Below are 18,109 nucleotides of genomic sequence, written 5' to 3'. Positions count from 1 at the left end.
CTGGATTACAACACTTCTGCATTTATAAATTTACAAATAGATTACTGGTTGCTGTGGAGGTCGATAACATTTTCATCGCAGTCCCAAGGGGTCTAGTACTCTAAAAGTTGGCTGTAAATGGCAATAGCCTCTTCCATATACAATCCATATAGGCTGCCACGGTGGCGAGATGTTAACTACCTCGCCTGGTATACAGGAGGTCGTATTATTGGAGTTTGCATGTCTCCCTGTGGTCGTGTGAATTTTTCTCTGGCTGCTATACATTACCACATGATAAACCACTTTGTTGAGCTATCATTTGTGGCCAGGTCGATTATTAAAAAGAGCTTAATAGCTCGTTGGTCCTTACCTGGTAAAATAAAAATAGTTTTTTTAATATGCACTCTGGGAAATGCATTTTGCACCCTTTGCCAACACATTTGATTGTCCAGACTGTGTAGCACATATGTGACATGTACGAACTTTCCGCATTGTGCAAAAACTGCTTGTCTGCTTCGTGTCTCTGCAGGACACAGGGCATCTGTGCTACGAGCAGGAACTCTACAATAAGTTTGAGTACAAGCTACCACGCCCTTTCTTCCACACCTTTCTTGGCGACGTAGGTGCAAAACTTGCTCCGTCAATGAGCGCCATCTTTACCCATAAAGTTAAACAGTTTAAATGTGTTCTCATTAAAGCAAATGTGGGAAACCGCACAGCTCTGAGCTAGTGGCCATAATTCCACGTTTTTATATTAGACAATTCATGTTGGCTTATTTACTGAAAAACACATAAAATAGCTGCAGAGCCTGAATATATATTTTCCTTGAACTATTTGGTTTTTATTACCAACTGTACTTGTGGGGATAGTTCTGTCAAGAGGTACATTAAAGAAAGGCCTTCCATATTACTGATTGTTAGCAGAGCTGCATATCATGCCAGGGCATGACTGGAAGTTGGATACTTGCACAGCTACAGTGAGGGAAAAAAGTATTTGATCCCCTGCTGATTTTGTACGTTTGCCCACTGACGAAGAAATTATCAGTCTATAATTTTAATGGTAGGTTTATTTGAACAGTGAGAGACAGAATAACAAAAACAAAATCCAGAAAAACGCATGTCAAAATTTTTATAAATTGATTTGCATTTTAATGAGGGAAATAAGTATTTGTCCCCCTCTCAATCAGAAAGATTTCTGGCTCCCAGGTGTCTTTTATACAGGTAATGAGCTGAGATTATGAGCACACTCTTAAAGGGAGTGCTTCTAATCTCAGCTTGTTACCTGTACAAAAGACCCCTGTTCACAGAAGCAATCAATCAATCAGATTCCAAACTCTCCACAATGGCCAAGACCAAAGAGCTCTCCAAGGATGTCAGGGACAAGATTGTAGACCTTCACAAGGCTGGAATGGGCTACAAGACCATCGCCAAGCAGCTTGGTGAGAAGGTGACAACAGTTGGTGCGATTATTCTCAAATGGAAGAAACACAAAAGAACTGTCAATCTCCCTCGGCCTGGGGCTCCATGCATGATCTCACCTCGTGGTGTTGCAATGATCATGAGAACGGTGAGGAATCGGCTCAGAACTACACGGGAGGATCTTGTCAATGATTTCAAGGCAGCTGGGACCATAGTCACCAAGAAAACAGTTGGTAACACACTATGCCGTGAAGGACTGAAATCCTGCACGCCTGCAAGGTCCCCCTGCTCAAGAAAGCACATGTACATGCCCGTCTGAAGTTTGCCAATGAACATCTGAATGATTCAGAAGACAACTGGGTGAAAGTGTTGTGGTCAGATGAGACCAAAATGGAGCTCTTTAGCATCAACTCAACTCGCCGTATTTGGAGGAGGAGGAATGCTGCCTATGACCCCAAGAACACCATCCCCACCGTCAAACATGGAGGTGGAAACATTATGGTTTGGGGGTGTTTTCTGCTAAGGGGACAGGACAACTTCACCATATCAAAGGGACGATGGACGGGGCCATGTACCGTCAAATCTTGGGTGAGAACCTCCTTCCCTCAGTCAGGACATTGAAAATGGGTCATGGATGGGTATTCCAGCATGACAATGACCCAAAACACACGGCCAAGGCAACAAAGGAGTGGCTCAAGAAGAAGCACATTAACGTCCTGGAGTGGCCTAGCCAGTCTCCAGACCTTAATCCCATAGAAAATCTGTGGAGGGAGCTGAAGGTTCGAGTTGCCAAACGTCAGCCTCGAAACCTTAATGACTTGGAGAAGATCTGCAAAGAGGAGTGGGACAAAATCCCTCCTGAGATGTGTGCAAACCTGGTGGCCAACTACAAGAAACGTCTGACCTCTGTGATTGCCAACAAGGGTTTTGCCACCAAGTACTAAGTCATGTTTTGCAGAGGGGTCAAGTACTTATTTCCCTCATAAAAATGCAAATCAATTTATAAAAATTTTGACATGCGTTTTTCTGGATTTTGTTGTTGTTATTCTGTCTCTCACTGTTCAAATAAACCTACCATTAAAATTATAGACTGATCATTTCTTTGTCAGTGAGAGTTGCTTGAAAGAGCCATTCTTACCCAACAGCCAGTTCTTCATCATAATGCAGGGTTTTCTCATGACAAACCTTACAAATTGGCTGTGTCGGATGGTGGCGGGTAAAACGACACGGTTATATATTCATGCGATCTCGCCCAAAAAAAACCTGTATGGTTGATATTGGTCGCAAAAGCCTACGTGTTAAACAGTTCTTCACCACATTTCAATACTTCAGCAATTAATTTTAATCTCTCAAAGGTAAACTACCATATATGTAAATACAGAAATGCATTTTTACAAGACGAATTGTTTGAGCTCTTGTTGGTGATTCGGCTAAGATCTCCATCTTGATACACTTGAAAATCTAGTTTAACTGTGCACGGTTGCCTGGGTTTGAATCCAGGATTCGGCGGTGCTGGCTCAATCATTTCGCGCAGTATTACACCTCCAAACCACTTGTCTATTTTCTCAATCAGAAATGCCAGGTGGGGCTTAACTTCTGCAACGAGAAGGAGGCAAAGACCTTCCGTGATGCCGTGGAGGATAAGCTTCGACTCAGGCACCAGAAGAGCGGTGAGTGCACTTTTGTTGTCAAGTTGGGGATGGAGGTGCTCATGTTGACAAGTCAGCGGTGGACGTTTACGTGGTCTGAGCAGATTAGAGTAGGTGGCACATAAAACATTGCAGACCGTGCCTTCTTAAAAATAGTCATTGCTGCCATATAACATTTTATAAGCGAAACACTTTTCATTATTTTGTGAGCTACTTGTTGACTCAAGTGCAAGCTAAATGTGTTCTGAATGATGTAACGGGGTGTAAATGAGTGAAATGGCTGGCATCTGTAATAGCACTATGGGGGGGAAATGAGAGACTGATAAAAATTACAATGATGTAACTGCAGATACAGATCAAAGAGGCTGGGGAAAAAATCACACATTTGTACATTACATTTTACGTGCCTAAAGTCGTTTTTATGATGGACCACATAAGTGGGCTTAATAAAGACAACACATCGCTTTAAGGGATGATGGTCAATGGTCAAGGCTGCTGATGGAATAGTAGCCAAAGCAGAAATGACTCCCTCAAGGATTATCACCATGGACATGGAGTAATGTGAAACGATAATGCGCAGGCATGAGATGGATGGTAGTAGCATTATCGAAAGACCATGTGGAATGGTATTGGCCTGGGAATGCTTTCATTCAGCAGTGGATATTTCTGAGCTGATGATGGTCTCACACTTGTTAATATTGCCCTGATATTAAGTGCATGAATATAGACGCAGTAGCCAACCTTACTTATTCAATCTAAGCCCTGTGCAGCTTAAATGGAGGTGCTGTACCTGATTGTAAATCAAATGCTACTTCATTCCATATCAAAGGCACAAAACAATAATGCAATAAAATACAATGCGGGAATATAGATGAGTTAAAAATAAAAATGTGCAAGCTCACTGTATGAAAAAAATTCTGTTGAAAAAAATTACTTGCTCAAATTATTAAATGACCTTCCATTACTCAATGTGCATATCAAATTACTGTTTTTTGTGACTAAAGACAATGAAAATAATCATTGCTGAGATTTTTTGCATTGATTTTTTTTCATTTGCTTGTGTACAGTATATATTACTTTCATGTTATTGTTTTAAATAGAACGAAAACGTAATGACCCAACGCCACCTATTTCACGGCGTGACTCCACAGGTAAGCCTGGTGATGGGTTTAAGTGGTGCGTCTTCTCTACGATTGCCTTGATCTTTGCTAAGATTAGCCAAACATGTGGATTCTTTACTCATCCATCCCTCGAAGTTGGCTGTATCACTTGGGTAGCTAATACCCACATTAGAATGAGCCAGCACCGTTTTTAATGCCAGACAGTAAAATGGAATGATAGATTGATCCATTGATATCAGTATCGATTTCTCATGTAATTAAGCATGCATTGAATAGAATATAAAATTTAAATAAATGTATTTAAATGTGAATGCAATGGGCTCAAGACCACTGCAACATTCACTACAATGTTATAAAAAACAGATGATTTGATTTAATTGTTGCTTTAAATTGCTGTAATTCATCTAATCACTAGGTGGAACGAATGGTGACATTATTGTTCCACCTCTATCAGACAGCCACCTTGAATTTTTTTTTCACTTAATTTGGATTCGACCAACTCTGAGAGTGAAATATAAGTAGCACATGTCCGATGACTGACACACATTAAACTGCTCTAATGGAACACAGGAATGTGCTGGTTAAGTGTGACCTTTTGAAGAGAAGCCAGAAGACATTCTCGTGGTGTTTCTTCTGGCATCTTTCCTAATTAAGACGTTGCTCTGCTGCCAGTAAGAATTTCCCTGCCTTGTGTATTAGCTTCGATATTACAATTCAGAACATTATTAGTTGTGCATCCAGAAAAATAGTAAGATAAAAATATACATGCACATAAAAAATGTGCTCAGACACATTTGGCTAATCAGGGTGGAGTCTAAGGTAAAACAGTTTTTTTCCTCGTGGAAAAATTATTGAGCAACTGCACTTTTTTTTACTGTAACCATCTCTGCGTAAAAAAATGGCATTGTCTAAGCGTATCGGCTTTCCCTGCTCCTTGGCCGTTTGCTCCGAGTCTGGCTCTTTGTGCCCTTGCCCAAGGCCTTGCCGTTACTGGACACCTGTGCATGCTTTCTGCATGTCTCCAGCATACCCGCGTTCTGAATGAGAGCTACACTTTCCCTTGCTATTGAAAAGGTCACCTGCATTATAGCTTAATTTTGGTCTTGCTTTGGATCATAACATAGTTTATAATTTCTGTAACCAAGTGGGTTTTGTAAACAGGACTTATTGGCATATGCTACACAACTGCTGATGTGTTCCCTTGACATTTTGTTATCTTGCTGATTGAGTATTCTTCGCCAAATTCAACGCGTCCCCAGATGCTCAAATTTGGGTTTGATGGTCCTTATTTCTGTTAGCACCTCTGAGCTCGTGATGGAAACTCCATATTCCTTTTAGTGGGGCCAATCCTGTCTATAGCACAACCACAATTGAGCTTCTATGAAGTGGAACTTGGTCAACTATGTATTTGAAGTCGAGTGGCCAGTTAATGTTAAACATTACCACATCTTATTATTGAACATGATGGCATTCTGTACCATCAGTGACACACGATGTGCTCTATTGATAATTATCAAAGCAAGCCCCTTCATGCTTTTTTGGTTTTAAAACTGTTGACGATGTGACATTTTAAGCAAAGGTGTCCTACAAATAGTTAAGGTATGGCCACACTTTGCGTGTGGAAATTAACTGAAACATTCAAAAATAAGATTGTTGTGCTAATTTTTTCTTAGCTGGTTCTAAATGTGAAACCAATTGAGAACCAGGAACTAATTACATTTATAAGTCAAGCTTTATTGTTTTCTTGTCCTGAAGCTCAGTATGTCCTGTTGCCTTAACCCATTCCTTCAGCAATTATTCACTGCTTGTTCTATTTAACAACGTCAGTATGCAGTGCAGTGGGGAAAAATCTTCCAACGAAATTGTAATACTCGCGTTATTATGTTTCTTGTGTGCACAGTGTAATGTGCGAGTCTCGTGTCCTTTTTTTTATCAGGGAAGTTTATCTACATTTGAGCCATGAAATTGGCACAACCATACAATCTACTGTTATGTGGCTAAGATCTCATGACGTTTGTGCAGTGTTGAGATAGCACATATCTTCTGTTTAGAAATTACATCCAACCAATTGACAATATTTACCAAGATGATGATAATAACTCTTTTTTTCCAATGGCTTTTCCTACTTAGTCTTGGGTTGAATTGGCTCATTGCCCTACAAGGTCATTTTGAGAAGCTGGTCCTTGCCTATTCTAGATTTGAAGCTTTCGTGACTGCAAGGATTCATACTCTTAGTTCTTTCGGTAAAGTCACATGGTCCTTGCCATCAGTTTGTGGCATTTTCACGGGTGGCTTCGACCCACCATTGGAGATGAGCACAGCTCCATGCTCGTTAGAGCAGGAATTAACTTGGTCTTGTTTGCACAGAGTTGGTATCTTCCTAGTTCCCATTGCATCACGTGGCTGTTATGGTTAAATGAAGGACATTTGTTCGATTTTATGTATACAGAATTTAAGTTGTTGCATCTTCACTGGCTTTATGGATTTGTCTTCTAATCTAAAAGTTAAGGATGCTGTACTTCTTATTCTTGAAATGTTTGTATTTTTTTCATTTGAACGAAACTCAATTTTTATAAGAGGTTTTTTTTCTTCAATTAAGCCAACTTGCAGATGATATCCAGAATGTGAAAACTGAATGGCAATAATTTACACTTCTAATGCTGCGGTGTGTAAATAGTTATTTGTAAAGCTAGTTCATTTTGACCAGAGCTTGTAATATTTACAAGCAATAATAGTCATTGTTAACATCATTAAATATATTTTATCACTTTTTAAATAATTTCCTTTAATATTCAATTTGAAAGTTTAACATTTAAAGTAATTCCAATTTGTATTGGTAAAATACTAACTATTCATGAACAATATTTCACTTACTTCAGCAATAGTTTACACTCTAAAAGGTCCACTAGCTTTCATTATTACATCATAATTCTAAATCATAAGTGCAGTTTTTAGGTCATTAAGAGCAGTCCTAAAATTGGAAATTTCAAATACTGGAAGAGTGTTATGCATTGTTACTCAAACAACTGAAATTTGGGCGATGGCTTTATCCATAATACCTGCTTTGTAGCCTCCCCTAGTGGAACACAGTTGCATTGCCCCCCAAGGTGAAGCTGGGATTGTGCAGCACTTTCCAATTTCAGCAATCTACCTCTTTAATGGGGCGAGGTATTGCAGCCCGAGACCATCTGGTTACGTGACAGAGCATTGGCTTTGCCAGGGTGATTGATGGGCCTCGTTTTGAGATAGTGTGAGTGGGGGCATATGTTATGACCCAACACCATCATCAACATCACAGCTGTAGCACTTAAAATTAGGGATCCCATCACATGCACATTCGTACAGAATACAAATGTGACTATTCCTCGCTGAGTCTTGCAAATATATCTTTTCGCAAGATACTTTGATGAATATAATGCAATATTCAAGTAACGCCTGCAAATGACTTATCATGGTCTCTTTCAATTCTCACTCGGTTAAACTAATTATTATCGGTTTAATTTAAATGCTAACTAATTATTATCGGTTTAATTTAAATGCTATCGTATCAGCCAGTTCTAATCGATTGCCATAGCCAAATATGTAGATAGATGGCTATAGAGATACATGCATTATATTATTGCACCAAGTAATTGGAGCTGCTAATCACGTAATTACTACCATGTAGTTGGCTCCACAGATTTCACTGCCAGGCTGGGATAGGTTCCAATTCAAGGCAATGTGTGGTATTATTTTATTTTAACAGTTCTTGACTGGTTCACTTTAGACCGCATCCAAAATTGGTTTTGCCTTTCCCCATCACCTGAATATATTCCTGCTCAAACTAACATGAGGCAGTGCTCCTTTATGTAAAAGCAGCAGTCTGAGCCAGTGATGCAACCTCTGCATTCTGATTTCGAGGGACCACTTCTCCCAAGGACAACCATTATTATTGGCTTCCCACAAAGTAAAACTCATTTTATTGACTGCCAAGAAGGTGACATGTCAGCTCTGACAAGGATTTTAACCCATAATCTTCTAATTGTTGGTTATACCCGCTGTGCCATGCAGACATTACATTTCTACCACAAATCAGGATTTCACACTTTTACTAATACACTTTTCCCCCAAACTTTATTGAGGGTTCAAAATTTGTACCAAAAACATTGCTTTTAAAAGTAACTACTATTTTCATGCTAAACAGATAATTATCTGCATTCAACAGCAGCATTTGCTATGGCAGTTGCACAAGAAGGACTGAACTCAATGTGTGTGTGTGCTTTGTGGTGGCGGTGGGGTGGGGTGTGCTACATGGGGCATGCAGGCCCGATGCTGCCTAACCTCAAGATGCAGGCAATGGACATCAAGAACCCGGACATCACCGTAAACCGCTACCCCATCAACTCCTCCTCCTCCACCCCCACCAGCACCAGCACAAACTCGACATTTAATATGATCATGGACAGGACCAAGAAGGGCAAGGGAAAGAAGAAAAAACTGACCAAGGCGGACATTGGCGCGCCCAGCAACTTCCAGTGGGTGCCTCCCAATGTTGGAAGAATTGTCTTAAGAAGCGATTCATCTTTTGTATTGATGTGCATTTACAAACCAATGTCGGTTGTCACCATGCTTCATTTTGCACTCGTAGAAAGGGAAATATATCATCCTGTTTTAATCCTAGTAATGGTACCAGTAATGTTATTTTAATGAATGCATCTTAATTTGCACTCAAAGAGTCAAGTTAAAAGTATCGCCATGCCCTGAAGAGAAATGGAGCTTGCGCATATGTCCATTGTCAGCTCTGAGCCAGTGGTGGGGACCGTTGTCTCAGTAGAACAACCGTGGTTGACTTCCCTCTAAGTGATGCTCTTGTGATCGATCCTAGATGGATGATGTTCTGAGTCAATCCCAAACCGGGTTTTCAACTCGCAACTTTCCTGTTGTGAGACTCTCTGCACGACAGTGCTCATTGGCTGGAAAACAACAGACTGGAAGTATTACTGAATCTGATAATTGGTTCTTTACCCTTCTATCTGGCAACAAAACTGACACCTTTTTGCAAGGAGTCATGTTTGCATAGACCGCAATACCTGCAGTCATAAATACAAACAAAAGACATAACTCTGATAATGTGCACTGTCCTTGAAGTTGATTGGTCCACACCCGAGACAGCTTTCCTTGTCTCATATGGGTTGGACCAGATGACGCCAAAAGGCGTCATCTGGTCCCCATAGAGTATTACTGAATCATTGAATGTAATCTAAAGAATGTACATATGGGAACCTAATGTACATGTTGATGGAAATGCCATTTAAACATGATGTGATCAAAATCATTGGCATACAAATGGTCATTATATTAAAGCAAATTTATTTCATTTTGATATAAATTGTTTCATAAAATGCATCTTTTTATTCCAGGCATGTTGGTCATATTGGATGGGATCCCAACACTGGGTTTGATGTAAGTATATGTCAGTGTAAATATTACTCGGTCTCCTATGTTCTTTTATCAACGTAGTAATTACCGAAAGACCCAAAGAGTATACGGACAGTTCTCTGATCTTGACTTTCAAAAGTAGATTGATAAACCACTCGCTAATGATGTCTTTAGGTTATAGACTATACACCATTATTTTGTGCAGTCTGAATAATAGACTGACAGAGCAGACGTTTATAGTCTGCATTAGACTGATAAACTGATCTCTAATGGGATTTATTATAAGTTAAATAATTACAGGTTTTTTTTTCTATATTGTCCATAAAAGAAAGGAAGATCTTGACATTTCAGGCAAACAGCAGACTGACACACCAGTCTGAAATGTCGCCTTGAGACAATTAACTGACAGACTGAATTCTTGGTTGGGTCTCGAGACAAACTGACAGACTGATATCTTAGCAACATTACTTTAACAAAGACAACGGTTTTATGAACCTAGTGACACGTTTTAAAAGAGTGCTGTGTTGTGCATGCATATCTCTGTTGTTCCATCCCATTCTCTTAACCCACTGCTTTGGGGTGGGCAGCTGAACAACTTGGACCCAGAGCTGAAGAGTCTGTTTGACATGGCGGGCATCACGGAGTCGCAGCTCAAGGACAAGGAGACCTCCAAGACCATCTACGACTTCATTGAGAACTTCGGAGGCGTGGAGGCTGTCAAGAGTGAGATGCGACGCCAGGGTGAGTGGTTCGAGCAGGTGGACGCAAATGTGAACATATCAATTCATTAAAATCGGAGCTGATGAGCAGAGAACTTAAGAGTGTAAAGTGTAGCCAGGAATGGTGGTGCCCACCTGTAGTGCGGTGGTTCTTTAAAATCCTTTATACTAAGTTCGCGTGCTCGCGTGCTCGCGTGCTCGCGTGCTCGCGTGCTCGCGTGCTCGCGTGCTCGCGTGCTCGCGTGCTCGCGTGCTTGCTTGCTTGCTTGGGACCGTGCAAATATTTCGGTCGTTTTTTAACCCACTTCCCGTGACCCAATCGAGCTGACATTTTGCACACAAACTCGTTGTGCTTGACCATTTTCGTGAAATTTTTTTTCCAAAATTTTACACTGTTTAGGGAAATTTTTTTAAATATTTAATTATCAATTGCTTAATTGTGGCAGACAATCATCTGACCCATAGGTGGCAAGCTATCTCAAGCCAGAGGACGAGAGGACTGTAGTCGCCCGTTTCATGATGACGCAAATGTTGACTAACCACATGGCATGAAATCCCTGCCCCCACGCTGTACACTGGAGACTATTTATAGAGCAGTTACATTGAAGCCGCCAGGTTCTTGAAAGTGGTATAACGGGTCAACGCTAGTGCCCTCGGGAATATACGGGGCATGTCAAGAGGTGATCTTTCATTTTAAATCCTTTATATTAACTTCACTTGCTTGCTTACTCAAGGAAAACAGAAATGAATAATAAAATGAAACCGATGCCACGCATATAAAGGATTTATAGTGAAAAACTTTGTTTTTATGGGTTAATTTTTTGGTGGTGATATTTGGTGGTTCACTGAGGGTTGTGACACTCCTCTAAACCTGCTGGGCTGCACAGTGGCCAATGACGTTGCTGCACAGTGGGTCATGAATTTAGCTCTGCAGATCTTAGAATTTTATCTGCTTGTTTGTTGTGGTTTTATGCAGGTACTCTGATTTCCTCCAAAATGCAGAACATTCCCTCAAAAAGTAAAACTTCCCAAAGAAAGATCCTCCTGAAAAAGGTTAATGAAACTCATTGAGGCTTTTCTTGATGATTTAATGCCATTCTAAGGAAGTGTTCAGCAACAGAGCTGGAGTTATGGTACTAAAGAGCTGACAAGGCTGCTTTCATTGAGTCCGGTTATACGAGGTTAAAAAAGATTGAGATCAAAGTTCCATGAAGGCAATTCCAAAGCAGAGAAAGATAGATAGGTGCTTCATGTATGCATGGGTTTTCATGGCGCATTCCAGTTTTCTCCTACATGCAAATATATATTTTATTACAAATGGTCCAAAAAATTTGAGCTGTCCTGAAATAGTCTTCAAGGTTCACTGAGGCTAATGTGGAATAATCAAAGGACTTACATATATACTATTCTTTGGTCCAGTTATTTTTTGATACTTCGTAGTAGGCATCTTTATCTGTAAAATTAAACAGTATTCCTTCACATTGGTGTTGAGCGAAAAGTGATGATGACACTCTGTTGACAGGGCAGAGGAGGTGGTCACGTGAGTATACGTTTGTGCATTGCCTGCCGTGCCTAAGGATTCGTATTACTTAGTGTGCTGTGACGACGCATGCAGCATTGCTTGAAGAGCCCACTGGCTCATGAAGTGTTTATTCAATGGAATTAAAAGTTTACTCCGTAAAGCTGTGTTCTGTGCAGCAAACTTAACATTCCACACAAAGAATAACATTTGGTATTCGTGGCAATCTTCTAGTGCAGGACTGTCTCGAGAGCACTTGCACAATTTGTTGTAGTTTCATAATAGGGGGCGATGTTGCTGTGTAATCCTAATTTAATAATTTTCAGGTATTTGTTTTAAATTTGCTAATTTGGACCATGATTCTGGCACACAATGTCCTACTCTTTTCGAATTACACAACAGTATGTTTATTGTCTGCTTGTAAAGCACATATTCTATCGTAAATACACCGGCATTATGAACCATTATGAAGTGTTACCCAATATTTCAACACAAAGATACTCGTAAATTGTAGTAAAAATGTAGGGCCATTAAAATGGACGTGTTAAAACAAATTCAAAAACAATTTACTCCGTATACAATTTACTTTGCCAGTTTCTGTTCCTTTCAAAATAATAGATGTTAAATGGCAGTATAAACTAAATTACAGAAGGAGCTGAAATGTCTGCCAACGTGTGTGGATGTCATTTGAGCAGCCTTGTCTCTAGTGGCTCACGGTGACCAGCATTCGATTCCAGTAACCATCGTACAATTACTGACCAAAGTTTAAATCTGTAAAACCTGTCCTGGTGGCCAGATTGTGGCTCTGACCACAACACCCCACCCTCGTGATGTGTCGTGCCATCCTTAGCACTTGCCGCAACAGCCTCTAAAGGACTCTGCGCGTGGGATCTTTGTGTCTCTTGTTTATTTATTTTTAAAATCACGGTTGCTCGGCACATGCCCAAAACGTCAAGCGGCCAGCAACGATGATCTCGTGATGGTGTGAGAGAGCCTTTGGCCAGGTTACAAGAGCTTTGGAAAATAAATTGTTTGAAATTCCATTGCTGAAAATTGTGAGGAAAGAAGCCGAGATTTGTGTTCACCTGCAATGTGGTTGTTGGTGAACACAGTGTGGATGAGATGAACGAGTCATTCTCGTTCATCTCATCCACATAGTTGAAGGTATCAAGGAGTGAAGTTTGGAAACGATAACAGGGTAGAAGGGAAATAATAAAATAATAAAAATAAAACATGTGTATTTTATTTTATTTTATTATTTCCCTTCTACGTGACTTTGCCAAAAGAACCAAGAAGATCAATCCCTGCAGTCCCGAAAGCTTTAAATCGAAAGATAACAGGGTAGTCGTGATAAGAGTCACCTGACTGCCAGTAAGCGAATGACATGGCGTGAATCGGTGAGGGGTGGATCATGAATCAACCTCACTGCTTTACATTAGTTCATGTTGAGCACAGCCAGCTACAGATTGCACACTCCACTCCAAATAATAAAGCAATATCTTAAATGTCGCCTAAATGTGTGCTTTGTCTCCTGTGTGTGTGCATGCGTGTACAGCTCCCCCTCCACCCCCTCCCCCGAGCCGCGGCAATTTCCCTCAGACGCCGTCCTCGGCTCCCCCCCCTCCTCCGGTGCGCGGGCGGAGCGCCCCACCCCCTCCACCCCCCAGCCGAGGACCTGCCCACCCGGCGGGGCCCGCACCGCCGCCCCAGCTGCCTTTCCGAGGGACCTCCGGACCCCACCCACCGCCAATGCCCACCATGCCCCCCATGTCTGCAATGGGACGGCAGCCGCCACCGCCCGTGCCGCCTCCTTCCATCCCGGAGGGGCCGCCCCCTCCCCCACCCCTGGTTTCTCACGCGCCCCCCCCGCCTCCTCCGCCGCCCCCGCAGTCCCACGGTTACAGCAAGCAACAGCTACGGCGGCGGCAGCGGCGGCGGAATCCCGCAATGCGGCCCTCCGCCACCTCCGCCGCCTCCGCCGCCGCCCCCACCCCCCGGTCCACCGCCTCCACCGAGCCCCATGGTGCCGCCGCCGCCACCGCTCTCTCTAGGACCTGGCTCCGGCCCTGGCCCCGTCTCCGGCTCGCGGGGGGCCCTGCTGGACCAGATCCGAGGGGGCGCACAGCTGCGCAAGGTGGACGAGGCGGCGGCGGCGGGAGGTGGGGCGGCGGCGAGGCCGGTATCCACGTCGGGACGTGACGCGCTGCTCGACCAGATCCGCCAGGGCATCGCGCTCAAGACGGTGAGTGCTGATGGCCGAGTTACAGGGAATGGAGGAGTCTATGCTTTTCGCATATGGGGAAGCATCGGAATGTCTCAGGACTTCCAATAAGAAGGTCCTGCGTTGGGTTGTCAGACATTTATTTGCATTTGGGATCAAAAAATTCACGTGTGCCGCAAACGCATGCAAAAGGGATGACACTAAAACCGCACTCGGATATCCTGGTAAGCAACTTGCTGTCCTATGAAATGTGCATGCTAGTTGGTAGTAGGATTTGAATGTGATTGCTATAATATAAACTAGCAAATTTTCCCAAAACAACCCCTTGTGAAATTACTCTTCAGACTCAACGATGCTTTTATAGATAAAGAGCACTTTTTTCAATCATGCTCCGTCTATGATTACTAACATTTCTAATATTAATTTAATCATTATACGCTCTTGTTGAACACTAAACAAATAAAGTTTTTACATTTTGTGTACCCTTGCGTTAAAATCCTGCACAGGGGTTCGTACAGCCCATCATTCCTCTGGGGGGAGTAAAATGAACATCTCACTTCATGGTGTAATAGGCATTGGTTGCCCTATCGACAACTTCTATCACGTATCTGGGGTTTAAAGCTACTGAAAAAATATAATATGCGCACTGCTTATATAATCGTGGCGCTTTTACATTGTTGCAATGTTAACTACCTTGCCTGGTATACAGGAGGTCGTCAGTTCGATCCTGACTCCTCTATATGTGGAGTTTGTATGTTCTCCCCGTGGTCGCGTGGATTTTTATCCAGGTCCTCTAGATTTTCCCTCCACATTTAGAAACTTGTGTTTAGGGTATTTAGCTGCTATAAATTTCCACGTGATAAGTTACTTTGTTGAGCTATCATATGTGACCAGGTCGCTTCTGAATAATATGTATATAGCTCAGTCGGCTTTACCTGGTAAAATAAAAAAATAATTTAAATAGTTTGTCTGGTAGTCCCACAGGTCAGTTGATTAAATGTAACAAAGGTTATCCTGTCGATTGCCTTTGTTTCGCCAGGTGACGGAATCAGGATGGAGCTGCCTCATCAACCCCAACAGTGGGGATCGTAGGAGCTCTTATGGAGGCCATGCAGAAGAGGAGCAAAGCCATCCACTCCTCCGGTGAGATACATCACAGTCATTGCCGAGGTGGTAAATATCTCGAAAGCAGGGCCTGTGGTCGATTATCTACAATTACAGCAGCATTGTTCGCCGACGTTAAAATGACAATTGCGTTGTGATTTCAATTCGTAATCAATGATACAATTACAACTGTAAATGCAAGAAAACACCTGCGGTGACACCAATTGGTAATTTCATTGCAGTAACTAGCAACAGTAAAATTAAGAATACGTTTTTGTCAGTGTGAGCAAGGCAATCTATAAGATGCAAAATATACTGAATATTTATAAAAGTTTGGATATTAAAAACCACTGCTTACCGTGCATAAACGGTTGCCATCTAGCACTGCTAAAGTGAGGACAATGAAATGTAATCTTTGGGGCCATTCCTTGACATGATGAGGCTGCCTCTTACAACTGCTGTTAACTTGTGTCCCAACAGACGAGGATGATGATGACGACGACGACGATGATTTTGATGAGGAGGACGAGTGGGAAGATTGAGCTGGCGAGGCTGCTACCTTCCCATGTCTCTCCGGACCCCTCCACCTCGCCACGTTCCAGGATATTGTGCAATATTATCCGTGCCCCTCTCACCTTCAAACCAGCCTTCGTCTCTCACCGGCTCACCCTTTCTTTTCCCTCACGCCTCCACGTGTGACACCAGCATGGGCATCGTGAGTGTGCCACCATTGGCGCGAGCACTACGGCCTGTAGACCTGCATCAGAAACTTGCCCACTGCAGACCCCCTAATCCGAGAGAGAGAGAGAAAAATATCGATCAACGTTTTTACAAAGTTAAGCGTTTTAGCGCAACGTGTGGTTTAGCCTTCAGCTGCGCACACTACATGAGCATTGTGTTTTCTTTTGAAGTGTTTAAAACTGTTTTTCGTTGAGGGGTTCTTTATCAAAAGATGCTTATTCAGGTAAATGCTGACCATCAATTGGGTAAAAAGAAACTCCCACTCTTGCACAAAAACTAGGACATTGTCACCTCGATCTGCTGTGCGTCGGAGGAATTTGCCGGGTGCTTCATGAAAATCTTTCATGCTCGTCGTTCACGGTAGCGAAAGACAAAGTAATGTTAACCAACACACATCTGTTGTCGCATTATCCAGGCAGATATTACTTACATACGTGTCTGTTACCTGCTCTTTCAACTTGTTCTTTTCATTGCATTTCTCTCCATGTTGATTTGTTTGGCTCTGTTTTTACCAAAAGGTTGTACAGCATGGCAATGCTGGCTCCATCTCTTACCGCAGTGCTACCGTGTCATTCACTCAGGGCATCTCTATTAACCATGCAATTCTCTGCACAAATATACACACGTGGACGGTATATTTGTTTGTGGCAGTTGTTCATTCATACCGTTCTACTACAGTATTTAGATAGAAATGTTCCGAGTCTTGAGGTGCCCAGATATGGTGGAGTCGGGTGTTGTGTTGGTCCCACTGCACGTTGCTCATTATTGCAGCCAACACTACACGCGCTCTATTCAATATATCTCACCACTGACGTTTTCATCACCAATAACTTCATAAAAATCTACGACTAATCAATCTATAGTTTCTATCCCTCAATCATGAACATATAATTATTATGACAGCGTGAGTGGTGAAAAAAATTGTTACCTGCATTATAGACCTTTAACAATCCACCAGGAAATGAAGGCCTCATAGGGGGTTGTTTGACACATACTTCATGCTAAATGGTGCCGGTTGGTGAAGAGAGGATGGCAGTTTACCATTTGATAATAGCCACGGTTGAAGTTCATTGGTTTGGCAAAGGGCTGATGAATTAGCCGATTTAATCATTGATCGATAGGTGCTGGTCATCCACAAAACTGAATAACTCATTGGAAAAAGTAATTTCCACTCGCCTTAAAACTAAGCAGTTGGTAAAATCAACAAACTGATGTGTAATAGTGGCAGCCTTCCCCAACATGAGAGTATTCTGCATGCTGCACCCCTCACCACCTCCCCAGAATGGACACTCACAATGTTAACTATGAAATACAGTGGGGAAACAAAACTATTTGGATAAAAAATAAAACTGATTGACATATTGAATGAAATATACTTTGGTGAGTTAGGAATAGCATTGGTTAATATTTTTTGTTTCAATTGCATCACTATCTAAAAGTTTTTCCATTGTCGAGTCACGCGTGATGTAGAACGTTGTTCATATGCAACGGTAACACAGAAAAGATGACCTCGGAGCGGTCAGGAGATTCGTGATAAAAATGTGTTATATTGTAGCCATTAACAGGTGATGGGTAATTGACATAAACTTTTGAGAGTTTATTTTTGACACTGGTCTGCATGTAATATTTAAAATTAAATCAAACCCATGCCCAGAGATATGACTAATGCTTCTGTACCAGAATAAAAGCACCTACACATTTGCAGTTTATATATTCACATCGGCTCCACTCGCGCTTGTACCAAAGATTAATGCCCCACCTAGTTTTCATTGGTTTACCCCTCGCCCCCATTGACACTACATTGTACCGTTAATCAGATGCATTGTCTCTTGGAAAAGGAACAGAAAGCCTTGCGATTATAGCTCAGCAACTTTGCACGAGTCTTGCAGAAGCAGACGTCAGTGGTTGTGAATGCGAGTTACAAGTGCACATTTTTAAACAACAAGCAGTTCGCTGTTTTTGTGTCAATATTCACCTGGTTCTCATAGGTTCATTACTTTGTGTTTTGCAAGTGTTGCTTGTGACCCAGCACTGTTGGTCTCGCTGGTTTCATGACACTCGTTGTTTCACGACCAAATGTAAAGCCTACACGTGATGTAAATACGCACATGCAGAGACCCCCGTCTCGGGGTTCTAAAGACGGTCTGCCTGCTCTGGCGAGCGTTGAGCAGTGCTTGTCGCTCTGGGCAGCCCTCAACCACCGTCAACATCCCTGTGGT

General features: G+C 42.1%; 1 protein-coding gene across 1 annotated transcript in view; it reads left to right on the top strand.

Annotated features, from left to right (window-relative positions):
* Window positions 1–17,573, top strand: part of LOC133351721 (actin nucleation-promoting factor WASL-like) — a 40,433-nt gene extending 22,860 nt beyond the window's left edge. Inside the window, 10 exon segments of the mRNA XM_061567149.1 lie at window positions 509–598; window positions 2,972–3,068; window positions 4,148–4,198; window positions 8,472–8,682; window positions 9,568–9,610; window positions 10,174–10,327; window positions 13,380–13,729; window positions 13,731–14,072; window positions 15,098–15,188; window positions 15,630–17,573. Of these exon segments, the coding sequence (XP_061423133.1) occupies window positions 509–598; window positions 2,972–3,068; window positions 4,148–4,198; window positions 8,472–8,682; window positions 9,568–9,610; window positions 10,174–10,327; window positions 13,380–13,729; window positions 13,731–14,072; window positions 15,098–15,188; window positions 15,630–15,691 (1,491 nt within the window). The 3' untranslated portion in view covers window positions 15,692–17,573.
* Window positions 17,574–18,109: the final 536 nt, after the last annotated feature.

Source organism: Lethenteron reissneri, chromosome 38 (assembly GCF_015708825.2).
Source record: "Lethenteron reissneri isolate LAM-NWPU_2019-01 chromosome 38, ASM1570882v1, whole genome shotgun sequence".
Lineage (NCBI taxonomy): Eukaryota > Metazoa > Chordata > Hyperoartia > Petromyzontiformes > Petromyzontidae > Lethenteron > Lethenteron reissneri.
The sequence above is the reverse complement of the archived record's forward strand: the minus strand, read 5'-3'. Positions and strand labels throughout refer to the sequence as shown.